The following is a 19,091-nucleotide window of genomic DNA, read 5'->3' on the forward strand; positions in this document are numbered from 1 at the left end:
TGTGCCAAGCGGCCGTGTGACATCATGTCAGCCAACGAGAGATTTGACTTTTGTGAGCACAGCGCGATCCAACGACCGTTCAACATGATAATATGTGCAACTTAATGTGTCTATTTCATAATATACAACAGGCGCATTGAGAAAATACATTGCTAACATTTTCACCACATATATTTAAACAAGATTGATGACTGAGTCTTTACACTTTCTCTAGCCTATGATAATGTCATTAAAAAGTGTTTTAAAGCCATTGTACCTGCTCTTATCCATGCGGGCGCAGATCCTGACGTTGATAGAATCCGCGTTCTTTAACATCGTGGGAAACCCCTGCTTTAATTAGACATCCTAGTAGATTGTCACTAATAGAAAAAAAGCGAGCATCAATCTGTAATATAGAATATACTCTTCTATCACACACTTCATAAGGGTTAATTACAGACACTCCAATATGATTCAGTACAAGTACTGGATCAAGAGTTCTACAAAGACAAAGAAAACAACCCTGTATTTCAACTAACACTGACAGAGAAGGGAGTATTGATTTAACGTGTTTATTGTTGGTTTGCATGATGTAGAACTGCACTGTATCACAACAATTGTTATTTAAGTACAGTACTGTTCAAACTTATAGGGCTCCTTTAACTTTGTTGTTTTAGTAATTCTACAATGATCATACAGGTATATAACTAGAATATCACTTGTTGAGCGCGTCACTTTCCCAAGACTTAACTATTAATATAAGGAAACCAAATTGGAGCATGGTTTAGGCTCCTTAATTTCATTGATGCCATATTGACTGAAAAATAATAAAAACATTCCTTTATCTACTATTTTGTCCAGATCCTCACCAAAACTAAAATGTTTCCTCCTTAGCACATGGACCACTCCCTACAAAGTTTCGTAGAAATTTGTAACACAGATTTTGCCTAATTCTGCAAGCAGTCTTTGCTAATGACTGGAGTGGGAAAAAAACAAATATTAAAACAAGTCTAGGTGTGGCCTTAAGCATTTGCACATTACTTTACATAAGATTGTTAGGTATATAGATTTATTTATTTAAAGAAAAAAATGTTTTATTCCCATTGAATTTCACAGGTCTGCCAGTTCTGCAACATAAAATTTATTTTCTGCACACTAGCATCATGTTACTGCGTGGTGTGATTTGGCAAACATAACATATCGTAACAAGTTATATATAACCTATTCAACCGTTGGAGCTCTTCCTGTCAATCTCTGATCCGTCTCACTCCAATAACTAATTATTGTGTTTTGTGCTGCATTGGCATAACTTATAAATCTGATATCAGTCTATGGGTTGGCATTTGCAGGTTTTCAAGCAAAGCTGGATTAGGGTTGGGGTCATATTTATGCTTCTGTTTTGACAACTTGAGGTTTGAGGGAATGGTGAATCTGTGTACACAGTTTTTTTTAGCTTTGTGTATGCCTAATGCTGCCTCTCACCTATAAATGATATGAAAGTGGATTCAATTTGTTGGTTGAGTGTATTTTTGTTGCTTCTTCTTCACCCTCAGATTTGCTGAGAACTCCCCATTCACATTTTGGTGAGCCAAAATGTAATTTTGTATTTTTAGAACAAAACTAAAATTTAATGTTTCTGAAGTAAGTCTGACTTTCCCCAGAGGGAATCATCTTCTTCCAGCTACCATGTTTATTGCAAAGATCCAATTTCCTTGTTAATCCTGAAGCCACGCCACATGAGATTCTCAGATCTGTCAATAGAGGTTAATGAAAAGTGGATAGAAGCAGCTAACAATGGCCTAATTAATCACATATTCATCAGCTGCCTGAATAGATGTGCTTAAACCTCTGTCTGACTGCAGGACCTCCAAATCTGAGACTGTCAAATGATCAAACTGCTCAACAACCATTAAACACATCATGAAATACTTTACCTGAGATGCACCGCTCATGCCAATTTCTGATAATTGGTTTGTGGTTAATTACCAAACTAATCTCGCAACCACAATATCTGCTGCAGAGGCTGCCCACGCTCTCTCTGTCTAAGCTTTTTGAGACTTTTAAAATAAGGTTTTAATATGGCAGTAAATTATGATTATCATCTGTTTGTTGTGATGAAATATCTATTTTTTCTTGTACTTCAAAAATAGGGGTGGGAGAAATAAATTGATTCTTTTCAATAATCAAATATTAAATAACGTAGCCTAATGCTGTCGGAGTGAAAAAAGTACTTGAGCACTCTTTCTCGTGCGCACACAACAGTCAAGCTACATGTGTGAGCGCAGAGGAGTAGTATGTCAACCGCCGCCAATAAATAATGAATGAATATTCACTGTAACTGCATAATAACTATTTGTGAACTCCTTGCGGTCAGCAAAATAATTTTCAATACATTAATAAAGTTGTGTATTATCACAAAATAAAACATGATAACCATATTGCAAACAAGTGATCTGAGTGTGGAGTATATATTGACAGGGCAAAAAAAAAACGCTAATATGATGAGACATGCCACATGCATGTCTTGGTGTGCAGCATGAGTTGCGTGCAGATGCTCTTGGCAAGTGCTGATGATGTGATGCAAAACCAGCTAAACTAGAATGTATGATGACAGTGAGTTTATGTTTAATCTGTCTATACCTGTGAGGAAGGTGAGTACCTCACACATTTGTGACGCCACATCACAGTGTTGTGAGCATGCCATCCCTTTGTGATAACTGTGAGAGATGTGTGCATCAATTTGTGTGTGATAGAGCGGCTTCTATCATTTGCTTTAAATGTGGCACAATGACTCACATGGAGACATCTCTGTACAGAAAAGGACCATGCATAATCTCAGTGATTCGTGCATGAGTGGAGAATAGTCACTGCTCTTGGCCGGTTTGGCAACAAACAATGTGAGCGGGTACCCTTATTTAATACAGAATGAGCTGCTGATAACCACTTGCGACTTACAAACCCTAATTCCAATGAGGTTGGGATGTTGTGTAAAACTTAAAGAAAAACAGAGGACAACGATTTGCATGACGATTTCCTTTTCAAACTATATTTAATTGAATACAAAGACAAAACAAATAAATGTTCAAACTGATTAACAGTTTTTTTTTCTTATGTGCAAATATATTAACTCATTGGAATTTGATGCCTGCAACATATTCCCAAAAAGATATATGACAGGGGCATCATTACCAATGCCTTAGATCACCTTTCCTTTTAACAACTCTCAATTAGCGTTTGGGAACTGAGAACACTCATTGTTAAAGTGGCACTAAGCAGGCCCAAAAAATGGCATGTAAATTTGACACACCACAGAGAACAGTAATGTTAACAAGCCTGGCAAATTTGAATGAATAAAACAAATCGCTAAGTGTATAAAATCAGCTTTCAAAACCTGAATAATAAGGGCCACCTCTCAGCTCTCAGACACTGTGGGCGTGTCAAATGGATGCGCCAAAAGGAATCAGACATACTGAGGGGGTGATAGCTTATACAATGTAAAATCACATTAGGAGGCTCAACTTCAAAATTGAATGGTTATTGTGGACTATAATCATAAAAATAAGCCCACAAGTCAACTTACCGTCATTGTTGGAGATATAATGTCACAGCCTAAAGCGGCACCTGACGACAGCGGGACGGTAGGAGGAAGCCCAGGTAGTTAGACAGTCGGCAGTTACACTCGAAGCCATGCTGTCTCTGGTGAAAGTTTACAAAATTATTCGTCGTGAAATGCGCAGTGCAAAGTCGGCTGGTGGTAGTGTTGATTTTCAGGTCACCATCTGCGTGTGTCATTAAAAAGTAAATCCTTAGCTTTTTTTATTTCCTAATTTTTTTGGGGAGCTTAAAACAAATGTCACCGAGCTGTTCTGTAAATTGAGACATCCAGAGAAGAAAATTTTTCGGTCTGTAGCCATCGTTAGCTTGCTAACTGCACGCTGAAGTGGTAAATGGAAATGACATCACTTTTTCCTTATATAGTGGGGGAACTCCATCCATCCATCCATTTTCTGAGCCGCTTATCCACACAAGGGTCACGGGAGTGCTGGAGCCTAACCCAGCTATCTTCGGGCAGGAGGCGGGGTACACTCTGAACTGGTTGCCAACCAATAGCAGGGCACATATAAACAAACAACCATTCGCACTCACATTCACACCTAGGGGCAATTTTAGAGTCTTCAAGTAACCTACCATATAAGTTTTTGGGGAGGAAACCGGAGTGCCCACGCAGGCACGCGGGAGAACAAGCAAACTCCACACAGGCGGGGCCGGGATTTGAACCCCGGTCCTCAGAACTGTGAGGCAGACGCTGTAACCAGTCAATCACCGTTCCGCCGTGGGGGAACTCATGCTAGAAATTATACGCCCCAGTCCCGTGATGTCACGGGGCTGTGTTTTAGCCCCGCCCACAAAACCCTGCCCGATGATAGCTGGGATAGGCTCCAGCACGCCCGTGACCCTAGTGAGGAGAAGCGGCTCCGAAAATGGATGGATGGATGGAGTGTCCATGGACACTGCAAAGACAAGGATGGACACTACAAAGACAAGATATTTAATGTTCATTTAATGTTCAAACTGATAAACTTTATTGTTTTTAGCAAATAATCATTAACTTAGAATGTTATGGCTGCAACATGTTCCAAAAAAGCTGGGACAAATGGCAAAAAAGACTGAGAAAGTTGAGGAATGCTCATCAAACACCTGTTTGGAACATCCCACAGGTGAACAGGTTAATTGGGAACAGGTGGGTGCCATGATTGGGTTTAAAAGGAGCTTCTCTGAATTTCTCAGTCATTTACAAGCAAGGAATTTAGGGATTTCGTCATCTACGGTCCATAATATCATCAAAAGGAGAATCTGCAGAAATCACTGCATGTAAGTGGTTAAGGCCGAAAATCAACATTGAATGCCCGTAACCTTCGATCCCTCAGGCGGCACTGCATCAAAAACCGACATCAATGTGTAAAGGATATCACCACATGGGATCAGGAACACTGCAGAAAACCAATGTCAGTAAATACAGTTCGGCGCTACATCCGTAAGTGCAACTTGAAACTCTGCTATGCAAAGCATACGCTGCCAGCTTTTCTGGGCCCGAGCTCATCTAAAATGGACTGATGCAAAGTGGAAAAGTGTTCTGTGGTCCGAAGAGTCCACGTCTAATTGTTTTTGGAAATTGTGGACGTCGTGTCCTCCGGGCCAAAGAGAAAAAGAACCATCCGGACTGTTAGGGACGCAATGTTCAAAAGCCAGCATCTGTGATGGTATGGGGCTATGTTACTGCCAATGGTATGGGTAACTTACACATCTGTGATGGCACCATTAATCCTGAAAGGTACATACAGGTTTTGGAGAAACATATGCTGCCATCCAAGCAAGGTCTTTTTCATGGACACCCCTGCTTATTTCAGCAAGACAATGCCAAACCACATTCTGCATGTGTTACAACAGCATGGCTTCGTAGTAAAAGAGTGCGGGTACTAGACTGCCCTGCCTGCAGTCCAAACCTGTCTCCCATTGAAAATGTGTGGCGCATTATGAAGCGTAAAATATGACAACGGAGACCCTGAATTGTTGAACAGCTGAAGCTGTACATGAAGTAAGAATGGGAAAGAATTCCCCCTACAAAGCTTCAACAATTAGTGTCCTCAGTTCCCAAACGTTTATTGAATGTTGTTAAAAGAAAAGGTTATTTGGAATTGGGGTTGTAGGTAGCATTTCAAATTTCATTTGTTTCATAAAATATAATCTTCCTTGGAAAATGATACCTTTGAAAAAAAAATAATCCACATTTATAATGTAGCATGGGTGTCTGATAGTGGGAAAAAAAAAAAGCTTCCATCTTTAGACATTTCGGGTCCAGTGATTCCTTGCTTTGGGCTTGAGTGCGAGAGTGCTTGAGAGATCAGAGGCAGCGAGGAAGCCAGATAAAAGTGAGCGCTGTGTGCGTGAGCGTGTCTGATAAAGCCACTTGCTAAGCTACTTAGTCGCTTTGAGAAATGAGAAACTACCCACCTCTGCTCCTGCATCTTCGTCCAAACATAACATCTGACAGTGATGGCACCTCAAAGCACCCAGAAATATGATTTGATTCCCCTGGCCTAAAATAATATCGCTGTGTGTGTGTGTTTTTTTTTTCCTGTTTACAGGTACGTCTGGGTATGAATCTTGCTCATGTGTGTTAGTGTGAAGCAGGGGCAACAGTGTCAAAATAGCAGGGGGAGGATCTGAGAATCTAATAATAGATATTGACTGAGGCAGACAGAGAAACATCATAAACACATGCTAACATATCAAAAAGATGATGTGCCAAAACGCCAAGCTCCACTTCTCTCATCTCACAAGGTCTCTAATAAGCTTCCAAAGTCTTTCTCTTCTCCTTCATCACAACCCCCCACCTCACTTTTTTCATCTTTCAAGCTGTTTCCTCTGTCTTCTTTTGTCTCATGCTGCGTGTCTCACCAGCTACTGTCAGTGCAGCATGCTGGCATGACTGACAGGTGTCAGTTTAAAGGTTTAACTTTCCCCTCAAGGTGGGCGTCTTCATGTGGGTGAATGCGCATGTGTGCACTATTGTAGCTCTTGGTCCCAAAATAGAACCAATGACAGATATCAGGTAAATTTATATTTGTGTTTGGGTTTCTGCCATTCTTTGTGTTTGCAGGACACATGACTGTAGATTAAAAACTGTCACACAGTTTCCTTGAGACGATGTACAGTATTATTGACATTCATTTTTTATAACTATTAGCAATTAATTTGACAAAACGGAAAAATGTCTCAATTTGGGGTTTGTGAGGGATGAAATCGAGCACCAGCAGTCTCAAATGGCCACAATTGCAGTATACACACACACAAATCAAAGATGATGCAATCTTAAATAGTCAATAATAGTTTTTTTTAATGCAACAACAGTCAAATCAATGTCCTATATAATTTCTTCAACAATCAACTGCAGTGTTTTTACCAAATTCTGACTTTATTAACCTCATAAATGCCAAGCAGTGTCAGAAAAGTATATTTAAAAAAAAAACAAGGGTGGTTTGACAAGCCATAATTTCCATAGCTTCTCTATATTCTTGCCAAAATGAACCTGCTCACCATTTCTTTATTTTTTTTGGGGGAGGATCGAGCTGCATGATTTTTCTTTTAACAAAGACTTTCAGACTTTCTTCCCATACAATATTTAATGTATTTTGACAACGTGTACTATTTTTGAATGTTTGCATGTGTAAGAGTAGGAGATGTTACATCTGTGAAGAATAAAACTTGAGTTGATAACAAATTAAAGAATGTTATCCGGAAAACAATAATTAGATGTCAGTCAAGTGTCGGGTGCCTTTGCCAGTCTCAATACAATTAGCACCATAATACTATAAGTACACCTGTTGTTAAGAGCAAGAGCTAAATTAAGTGGTTTAGAGAACTTTGAGTAGATTTTATATTAGTAGTGATTCATAGTGATAAAGCCTGTTGATGATGATATTCACGGTTTATCATCCATCCATCCATCCATTGTCTTCCTCTTTTCTGAGGTCGGGTCGCGGAAGCTGCACTTAAGCAGAGAAGTTAAGACTTCCCTCTCCCTAGACCCCTTCATCCATCCCGAGGCGCCTCCCGCCTGTGGGACTTACCGGCAACACCTCACCAGGGAGGTTTCCTTGGAGCTTCTCACCCCAGACCCTTTATTAAAGGATAAACATAAATATCAGTTGTTGATTTTACCAGCAAACCATATGTCCTTGCATCCCTAATAGGTATTATAAGTTAGGGTTAGGACCTCCTTACTCCCAGCTTCCTCCCACATTCGAAGACATGATTGTTAGGTTATTTGAAGACTCTAAATTGTCCATTGGTGTGAATGTGAGTATCAATGCTTGTTTGTCTGTCGTGTTCCCTGCGATTCTCTGACAACCAGTTGAGGATGGACCATGAACACCGTTTCTCGCCCAAAATCAGCTGGGACAGGCTCCAGCCCACCCAAGACCCTAAGACAAGTGGCTTAGAAAATAGATGGGTGGATTCTTCTTCTTCTTCAGCAGACTGGTCGCCAGTTGGTTGCTGAATATTGTTCTTCTTATTATTATATCTTTTAACTGTTAAATTTATACACTCCAATAGTTGACAAGTAGATTAAACTGTGAGTTACCTAAATGTAGCTCAAAGATTCCACATTACTGTTGGGACGTTGTATTATGAAGCATAAAATATGACAACGGAGACCCCGGACTGTTGAACAGCTGAAGCTGTACATAAAGCAAGAATGGGAAAGAATTCCACCTACAACGCTTCAACAATTAGTGTCCTCAGTTCCCAAACGTTTATTGAATCTTGTTAAAAGAAAAGGTGATGTAACACAGTGGTAAACATGACCCTATCCCAGCTTTTTTGGAACATGTTGCAGCCACAAAATTCTAAATGAATGATTATTTGCTAAAAACAATAAAGTTTATCAGTTTGAACATTAAATATCTTGTCTTTGTAGGTTATTCAATTAAATATAGGTTGAACATGATTTGCAAATCATTGTATTCTGTTTTTATTTATGTTTAACACAACGTCCCAACTTCATTGGAATTGAGGTTGTAAAATAAAGCGAGTAGAACGTTGACTTGGCAGAGCTGATAAAAGTACAGTTTGGGCAAGCACCATTGTGAGATGAAACAAATATGGGTGTGAAGAGCATCATCAGGAGATTTCATTTTGCCAAGTGGAGGAAGAGATTTACTGTCATACTCCGCACTGCCTCATAAAACGTCCGTCTGGAAACACATGCAAGAGAAAGGAGAGCTTGTAAATTCCCACAGTGGCGTGTGATAGCCCCATTCAAAACACATTGATCAGGAGGAAAAATTATTAAAACATGCATTAGATGAAATAAGTCCTTGCTTTGACATTGATTTACACCTGAATCCCAGGGCAGAGTTTACAGCTGTGCTCCACAGTACACTGCTTTGTGCTTATGTGCCAGGGTCCATATGCCTCTGCATTTCTCTTTCATTAAACACAAGGCCAGATTGAAATTCAAAATCAACATTGTTTTCTGTCAGCGTGGGCAGATTTTACAAATATCCAGGCAAAATGACTGAATGCAGAAGTTAAGCAATGCACTGTGTATTAGATGAAATCAATATTTGACCCAACAATCTGCCAGAATAAAATACTGGACTTAAACAAATTCAAATTTGCTGAGTTTTTTCTTCATTTCAAATAATCGATGTACACTTTTTTTTTTTTGCCAGCTACAGTGGGTATAAAAGTCTACACATTTTGTTATGTTCTGCTGAAACCAATTTTTAACTTTTTAGCTGTAATTCCAAAAGGTGTGTTTGGCGCAAACACAACACTGCTCATAACCAAAAGAACACCATACCAACAGCAAAGCATGGAGGTTGGCAGTGTCTTAATTTGGGCAGTATTTTTTTTTTTCCCCCCCCCTTTCTTGAAACAAGGTGCTGGTGGAATTGTGAAGAGTTCAAAATAGCAGTCAACGTTAGCACGAAACCTTTAGGCTTTTGCTTGAATGCAAAAAAAAAAATGTCAGGGAAATCCTACTAGAAAAGCTGAAGTTTATTTGGGGTTAATCAGAGGCAGTCTAAACGGTGAGAGGTGTGTGCTGACTTCCATTTAACATGAGTTTGATGACATTTAAAACAAATTGGGGAAAAACACAAAATAAAAATACAATTAAAACAGTGTACAGTGCAAGAAATATCATTTTAAAAGTGGAAATGCACTAAAAAGCATGGGGGGAAAAAAGAAGAGTTTTTAACCTGGACTTAAAAACATGCACACTTGGGCCTGACTTCACTTCTGTTGGCAACTTATTCCATTTGTGTGCCGCACAATTGCTAAATGCTGCTTCACCATGTTTGCTTTGGACTCTGTGCGCCACTATTTGACCTGAGTCTGTCGATCTCAGAGCCCTTCAGGTTTTATATTCCATTAACATTTCATTCATGTGTTCAAGACCTATACCGTTTAGTGATTTATAGACCAGTAGCAGAACTTTAAAATCTATTCTAAAGCTGACTGTAAGCCATTGTAAAGACTTTAGAATTGGAGTAATATGCTCTGACCTCTTTGTTCTGGTCAGAACCAGAGCTACAGCATTCTGAATGAGCTGAAGCTTTTCAATGCTCTTTTTAGGGAGTCAGAAGACCATTACAATAGTCAAGTCTATTTGAGATAAAAGCATTGATGAGCTTCTCCTGGTCTGCTTGACACATGCAAGCCTTCACTCTGGATATGTTCTTCAGATGGTAGAAGGCAGTTTTAGTAATTGATTTGATATGACTGTTGAAAGTCAGGTCAAAATCTATCAGAACACCAAGGTTTCGGACTTGGTCTTTGATTTTTAAAGAGAGTGACGACATGTATTTACGAACAGCAATCCTCTTTTCTTTATTGCCAAAAACAATTATCTCAGTTTTGTTGTGGTTTAATTGAAGACAATTTTTGCTCATCCAGTTATTTATCTGTTTTAGACAGTGATACAACACCTCAATTGAACTGTAGTCATCTGGAGATACTGCTTGATATAACTGTGTGTCATCTGCATAGCTATGATAGTCAAAATTAAAGTTCTGAAGAATTTGACCCAGGGGTAGCATATACATGCTAAACAGGAGGGGTCCAAGAACTGACCCTTGAGGGATTCCATAGGTCATTGCCATTCGATGAGATTGAACACTTCCAATGGTTACAAAATAACTTCTTTCCTCCAGGTGGGACCTGAACCATTTAAGGACTGTTCCATTTAGTCCTACCTACGTTTCCAACCTGTTCAGCAGTATATTCTGATCTACCGTATCAAAAGCCATAGCATTATTCAACCTTATATCATTTAGCACTTGGATAAGAGCAGATTCTGTACTGTGATGAGTTCGGAACTCTGATTGAAATTTGTCAAAAAGTCAATTTAAGTTAAAAAAATTGCTAAGTTGATTAAAAATAACTTTCAACAATCTTGGCTATGAAAGGCAGATTTGAGATGGGTCTATAGCTTGCTAACATACAACCATCCAGCGTTCTATGTTTTGGCAGAGGCTTAATGGCAGCTACTATAAGAGCTTTAGCTATTGCTCACTTCACCTGACTGAAGTGAGCAATCGATTACTTGCTGCAAATCAGCTAGCACAGACTTCGCAATAGCTTTGAAAAAGTCAGATGGTATTGAGTTAAGACAGCTCGTTCATGGTTTCAGTTGTTGAACCGTTTTCGCTATAGTTTTTTGGTCAACTGTATCAAATTCTGACATGGTAATAGAGTTTTTCCTGAGTGGCTTCAGATGTAATATAATTTGATCATTTTGCGGATTTGTGCTAATATTTAACCTGATGGATTTTATTTTTTCACTAAAATAAGCAAATTCATTGCATTTGTCTGCTGTTAGGAGTTCCTGATTCGGGTGGGGGGGATTGTGACCTTGTCAACCACAGCAAACAGTGCGAGTATTGTTGAAGTTCTTGCTGATGATTTCAGAAAAGTGTTGCTTTCTAATGCTTGGTTAAAATTACAAATAATTTTGTCTTTGTCATAGTCAATTTGGAGTTTAGTTTTTCTCCACTCACGTTCTGCTTTCCTATACTTTGATTTAGAGGTCTTTACCATCATTGTGCTCCTCGGGTGTTCTTGGTCACCTCAAGATTGTCTTAGTTTTAATAGAAGCGACAGCATTCATGAAATTTGAGATTTTACAGGTGAAATTATTATTATTAATATAAGTTAATCAACTGTCTCAGCATTCCCAGTTTGTGACACACCAATGGTCTCCATAAACTTAGTGGCGGTACTCTCATTTATGTACCTTTTCTTAATAGACATAGAGGTTGTCTGAACTTTTGGAAAAATCTGTAATTCAAAGAATACACAAAAATGGTCAGAAATAGCCATATCCTTAACGTCAATTCATAGAATTTCAACATCCTTAGAAATGACCAGGTCTAAGATGTGATCTTGAGTGTGGGTTGGACTCTTAATATTTTGAGAGAGGTCAAATGTGTCTAGTATAGCAGAGAGTTCTTTACATTTTTTGTCCCCATGTTATTCTCAACATAAATGTTAAAGTCTCCTGTTATGACAAAATAGTTGTAGTCAGTACAAATAACTGACAGCAGTTCTGAAAAGTCCTCCATAAATTGTTGTATCTTGGAGGCCTATAAATTATTAAAACAATAACCTTTGGGTCACCTTTAACTAAAAAACTGAGATAATCAAAAGTACTAAAACCACTCAGTATAATTTCTTTACACTGAAATAATGAGTTAAAAATAACAGCAATACCAGCGCCTTTTTTCCCTATTCGACACTTGTTCATCCATCCATCCATCAATTTTCTGAGCCGCTTCTCCTCACTAGGGTCGCGGGTGTGCTGGAGCCTATCCCAGCTATCATCGGGCAGGAGGCGGGGTACACCCTGAACTGGTTGCCAGCCAATCGCAGGGCACATACAAACAAACAACCATTCGCACTCACATTCACACCTACGGGCAATTTAGAGTTGTCAATTAACCTACCATGCATGCTTTTGGGATGTGGGAGGAAACCGGAGTGCCCGGAGAAAACGCACGCAGGCACGGGAAGAACATGCAAATTCCACACAGGCGGGACCGGGGATTGAACCCCGCTCCTCAGAACTGAGGCAGATGCTCTAACCAGTCGCCCACCGTGCCTTTTTTCTTGCCCTTCACTGTAGCGACCGTCCACGGCCGCTCTATCGCCGTTGAAGTAGCCCGCAACGCAGGCCAGCCGGATTCCTCTGTAATCTCCTGGTGTTGTGTCCTCCCTTTTAGATGTTGCCCCATATCTTTGGGCTTTGCTCCCAGTAAATTCCAGGGAGAACTGCTGGATGGTCCATTACCGTTTCCACAGTCCACATCCGTCCTCTTTGTTGAGATAAGTGGCTGTCTGTTAGCACACTTCTGCTCACCATTTTGAGACATCGGTAGAGTGGTTTCATTCCCCGACTGTCCATTTACATCCACATACACTTCAAGATGGTGGATTTCTGTTTCCAGGATTGACATCTTCTGCAGCAGTCCGTGATAGTCCTCAGTGGAAAAGGGAGGCATCTTGATTGCTGGTCTTGTTGCTAATAGCAGGCTTGTGCTAATTAGCAGGCCACGCTCACGTAATGTGAGCGTTGCCTGCTAATTATCTACAAAAATAAAAAAAGTACAGCCCCATAGGTTTAAAAATATCCAGGAGTCGTTGCTTCTAATTTTTTTTATAAGTAAAGCAAGCTTATCACCAAGAAAAAATGTAAACAGAAGCGAAGCAAAAAAGGATCTGCACTGTACGAGAGAGATAGAGTTATAAGTCACATTATCCTTTGGATAAAACCTGGCCTTTGCACAAAATCTAGCGATAGATTAGATTAGATTAGATAGATAGATAGATAGATAGATAACTTTTAACCCTATATACCAATCCCCAATCCTTACATCCTACCTTGATTGTATTAATTAGCTGATGTGAAGAAATGACAAACTGTGCTTATTTAACTTTTCCATCAACCGATGCTGTCAAATTTCAAATTGCATGGTTCCAAAGTCAGAGTGCCATCTGCCACACAATGCCACCCAGTTGCTTGACCCTAATAAATCTTGGTTTATTGCTAGCTGGGTTTACAAACAAAGACACTCGTTATGGCTGCATACACTTTGGTCTAGGCCGATCTAATCACACTGGCATGCTGCCTTCAAATAATATTTCTTTCTGTCTTCCCTTTCTAGCGCAATCTTTACATCTGCTCAACAAGATAATAAATCATAGACCAGCATTGTGACGTGTGTGACGGGATGAATTAATCTCATAATTAGTGGATGAAAAGGTGGCGCTAAATTTAGTCTGGCCTTTCTGTCGAACCCTGCATCCATCTGGGCCTGTTCAGTTACCTGATTTCCCATCATTGTTTTCTTCCAAGCAAGCTTAAACTTGTCTTTTTTTTTTTTTACAGTATAGCAAACATTTTCTTTCCTCTGGGTTTCCTAGATTTTGTACCACAGTCTAAAAAAAAATCAAGTACAGTGTACTGTACTTGATTTACTTTACTAGTCTAGGGACTACCTTGAATGTTGCCAAAAATGGCTAGATAAGCTCCATTTTACCCATTAACTGAAACAGAACAAGCAATTGAATTTACTGCTGAGCAAGAGTCCCTGAAAGCATGACAAATGTTTAGTCATGATTGTTTTATGATTGTGAGCACTCTACATTTTTGAAAAAGGGATTTTCAAATTACGGGACAGTGAACAGCGTGGGCAAAATTACAGTGCACCCACTAATTTCACCAGTAACAGACTTCACTGTGCTACCTGTCCTTCAAATTCAAGCAGCAATGATTTTGTTGGACTGATGGAGTCCCTCAAGACCAACACTGTCCCCTCAGGGTCTCTCTCCCTGTGCATGTCTGTGTGGTGATCGGGGCTCACTAAGCGTGAGTCGGCATATGTTTATGTCTGTTGGAAACGTTGGCGGCATTAGACTCTGAATGAGTTTTTACAGAACAACGCAGGGAACGAACGCTTCGACAATTGTCTAACAGAATTAGTAGCTTGTGATGAATGGTGTGTAAGAACAGCACTGACAGCCTGCTTTTGCAAATACACACACACGCCTTTGTGTGGATTACCATGTGTTTGTATGTGTCTCCATACTACACATGGTTAAGGGACTTTTTCCTCCGTGCTGCAAAAATTTAGGTAAACGGACGTACATGCATGCAGCTTGTCTCTGTCCAGGTCGGTCTTTAGGTGAAGGGTCAATATATCTCCTGCAGTCAGGATCTGTACTCAGCATATCAATTACAAGACATACCTATGCTCTTATTTGGATGTGCGCAGAGATTTTCCAGCTTGTTGTTTTTTCCCATAGGTGCTGTAAATGACCAAGCTTCACCATGAACGGTCAAGTTCAATTGTGCGGATTTGAATGATTTATTCATAAGCCTCCGGCAAGGATTTTTATTGCAAATAATTTCAGGCTGGTATAGCTCTTTAGAATTTTGAGTAAGAACTTTTTTTAAATACTGTTTTTACAATTTGAAAAGTATCCAGCCTTACTGCTTTGGGCCTGATTTACTAATGGATTGCTTGGGCAAAAACGGGTGCAAATTTTATTGCTTACGCAAACAAATGTGGAAGCTGATCTAGGAACAGAGTATGCCCAGGATTGCATCTTCCAAAAATGCTAAATTGCAGCACAGTTCATTTTGTGCATTATGGGAGATTAATATTTAAACAGATGCATTTAGCATGAGAATCGTTATTTATCCAACCTGAGATGAATTACGATGGCTGATTTTGCATATTTAAATATGGTGTCTGAAAGACAGGTGCCAATGGCACTGCTGTGCGTAACTACATTGAGGAGGCACAGGCAAAATGAGAACTGACTGTATTTTTTTAAAATCCCACCAACAAAAAGTATCGCAACATATCGTCAATTCAGCAATGCAAATTTGGAGCTTCTGAAAGAACAGACTGAATTGGAGGCAATCACAACAAGGAGTCATGCCTTATCACCTATGTCAAAACTTCTTTCAACCCTACATTTTCTCACGTATTGGTCATTTCAGCGCATTGTGACACTAATTTGGTACTGTCATCTACCAAAGCATTTTTTTGAGCGTACTTTCCCAAGTTTAAGCGCAATGTTATTGCAGGATGGGCATTTGGGATAAGATAAATTAAAAAAAATAATAATCATGGCTTTTATGCGGTTGCTGGCTTCCCCCAAAATTATTGGAGCTATCATTTTATTTTCTGTAAATCAGTAATACAGTATGTTTGACTCTTCCACTTACACTTTCAATACCATCACTTCAAACATGCGCTTGTGGTGCGCTCTAAAATGTTCCATGATGAAAACCATCAGAAGTGGCACGGTGGGCGACTGGTTAGAGCGTCAGCGTCACAGTTCTGAGGACCCGGATTCAATTCCCGGCCCCGCCTGTGTGGAGTTTCCATGTTCTCCCCGTGCCTGCGTGGGTTTTCTCCGGGCACTCCGGTTTCCTCCCACATGCCAAAAACATGCATTAATTGGAGACTCTAAATTGCCCGTAGGTGTGAATGTGAGTGCGAATGGGTGTTTGTTTGTGTGTGCCCTGCGATTGGCTGGCAACCAGTTCAGGGTCTACCCCGCCTCCTGCCCGATGACAGCTGGGATTGGCTCCAGCATGCCCGCGACCCTAGTGAGGAGAAGCGGCTCAGAAAATGGATGGATGGATGGACAGTAATACAGTAGGTTTGACTCTTCCATTTACACTTTCAATACCATCACTTCAAACATGCGCTTGTGGTGCGCTCTAAAATTTTCCATGATGAAAACCATCAGAAGTGGCACGATGGACGACAGGTTAGAATGTCTGCCTCACAGTTCTGAGGACCGGGGTTCAATCCCCGGCCCCACCTGTGTGGAGTTTGGATGTTCTCCCAGTGCCTGCGCCAATTTAGCAGCCGCTATTTGGAATTAAAGTGAACGCACAATATCCTACCCATTATTTGGCATCTCAATGAATCCCTTTGTTTCTTAACATCCTGTATACTCACAAAATTTAAAGTAGATTGAATCTGCTTACATGTGACTGATAAGGATGCACACCCGATACAATCGTAGTCTTTTTTAGTAGTTTAATTCTAAAAACATTGTTGTTTGATACAGGCATACAGTATGTGCTTCATCTCACTCCCCTATGTAGACCCTTACCATATCCCTTTAAGAATCAGGAAGCCATGCAATAGAAAATGTACCTGAATCCTTACTTCCAATATATGTGTAAATAGTTACACGTAACAGATGCACAATGGGAACCAACTTGTCACCTGCTCATTTTATGACATGTACTGTTCTTGTGTTTTGTTTTGTCCATTCATCCAGAAGAGGATTTGTGAGACCATACACTCATATTATGTATTTCACTTCATCCCAAGTGTGCTCTTTTACACCAAATTCATCTAACAATATACAGTACCTTGTACCTTGCTTTGTTCAATGGGGTACAGTCAGTGGTTGAACAGAAAAGGCCATTCCCCAAAAATGTCTAAGCTGAACCATTATGATTTGCAAAACAATACCTTGTCTTGCCTTATCCCTCCTTATCCTTATAGTTGGAAATTAGAGTCAAGGAGGTAAAATTCTCCTGGTATCCAACAAAGTGACAACCACTAGTAATTGCACACAGCATGTTCAGACTGGCCCGGAGTCCAATGGCAGTGCACTTCACTCCATCACGACATCAAGCCCTTGACATTGCGATTGGTCATGTACGACTAGGACACAGCAGCTTGACTTGAAACCCTTCCCATGCTTCACCTTTTTTTTCCCACAAACTTAATGTTAGAGGAAGTTAGGAACTCCTAATTTATTGAGTCAGCAGAAAGGTGTTGACTTTTACGCTCCACTGTATGTCCCTCAGTACTTACTAATCTCGCTCTGACTTTATTGTGCTTTCTAAATGCCACTGACATCTAATACGGATGTAATTTCTGACTTATGACAAAGGAGGTGGATGTTTACTTAATAGTTTGGGGCAATTTAATTGAGACTTTAAAAAAAGGAAAACGATACATAAACAGTCAATGAAGGAAAAAAGACAGTTTGATGGGAAACAAAGTTTGAAAATGTAGTTAAGATAACCGCTGTCAAACATTACAGTAGTTTATTCTGTATAATTTGCAGTATGAAGCAGTGTAATCAGGTAAATGCAGGCCCCAGTCCAGTGATATATCATTGTCGCCGGAATTTTAACGCACAGAGTACTATGCTGCTGCTGCTGTAATGGAAAATTTAGTGGGCTTTAATGGCCTCTCATGTCATCATCAGAGATACCAGAGAAAGCAAGAGGATGGATCTCGCTCTGATCAAGCGTTTATGAAAGAGACAGTGCCTGTGTAAAGTATTTGTGTTGATCCCTTTTAAATAGATTTAGTTGAGCATTCTTCATGTTGTCCATTTGCAATTTCTTTTCGATTATTCTTACTCATATTGTTTGAGCCTTTGTACTGATTCCTCATAATTGTTTTTGTTTCTTTTTCTCTTCTTTTTCTTTTTTCCTTCCATCCTTCCCCTCCACCTTATCTAGATGATGAAGAGAATGATGATCCATTTGGAGACTATGTGATCAGTAAGTCATGGCTGCTAATAGCCTCTCTTAAAATACTCCAACCACCCCAACTTTCTCCATGTTTATTACGTGGTTGTGTTTCCTGTGATGTTGTGCCTCAGTAATTGACTCCTTTTGTATGGCTATATAGTTGATACCTGGATAATAGAGGCAGTTGCACACCGTCTAATAGCTTTTATCTGGGCTGCAAATGTGAATATAACATCATCCTCCAGTCTTTTGGAAATTATACTTGCTCATCTTGTTATAATTGTTATAAATTCACAACTCTGCCCCACTCTCGACACTATGCCATCAAATTTTGTTCGGATGCCTAACTGAGCGAATTTGTGTGTATTTCAGAAAGCATGGTAATATAATTGTTTGTTTTACAGACACCTGATCAGAGGTGGGTAGAGTAGCTAAATATTGTACTCAAGTAAGAGTACTCTTACTTTATTGAGAATAATGACTCGAGTAAAATTAAAGTAGCCCTCCAAATAATTACTTGACAATGAATAAGTATTCATTATGAAGAATATAAATAAATAAAATACTATTTGGTGTCAAATCAGTGAAATCACAGCATGAACATCAAATAATAAAATATAAAAAAGCAATGTGCACATTTAGATATTTCCCAACAATATTACTTTAAAATAAAACAAAATTTTGAACTACATCTTCATAAAATAACACAAATTAGTTCAAATTCAGGCATAAGTAATAGTCTTAAAATAACAGCTCAATAGGCTCACCAGGCAGCGTGTCATGGTCTGTTTTGGTTTGGGTTGTGTTTAGTTTTGTTTTGTTCCATGTTTTACATGTTTTGTCTGCTCATTTAGTTATTGTGTCCACCTGTTCTCGTCAACCTTCTACCTAATGTCGACCAATCAGCTCCCTCCAGCCACTCGTGTCTTGTCCAGGTGTTCCTCTTTGTCTCGTCAATCTGTTTGTATTTAGTTCCCTGGTTTCTTTCACTTCTTGTCGGTTCATTGTCCATGTCAGG

The 19,091-nt window shown here is 39.6% G+C and overlaps 1 protein-coding gene across 6 annotated transcripts in view; it reads left to right on the top strand.

The window, feature by feature from the left end:
* tenm2a (teneurin transmembrane protein 2a) overlaps window positions 1-19,091 on the top strand; it is a 245,648-nt gene that overhangs the window by 81,806 nt on the left and 144,751 nt on the right. For 4 of the 6 annotated variants that reach the window (XM_061685215.1, XM_061685221.1, XM_061685219.1 and 1 more), the window contains one exon: window positions 18,062-18,103. The exons of the other annotated variants lie outside the window; for them this stretch is intronic. In XM_061685215.1, coding sequence (XP_061541199.1) covers window positions 18,062-18,103 — 42 coding nt within the window. The remainder of the gene's footprint in view (window positions 1-18,061; window positions 18,104-19,091) is intronic. 6 annotated transcript variants of the gene reach the window in all.

This window comes from Phycodurus eques, chromosome 9 (genome assembly GCF_024500275.1).
Source record: "Phycodurus eques isolate BA_2022a chromosome 9, UOR_Pequ_1.1, whole genome shotgun sequence".
Classification (NCBI taxonomy): Eukaryota; Metazoa; Chordata; class Actinopteri; order Syngnathiformes; family Syngnathidae; genus Phycodurus; species Phycodurus eques.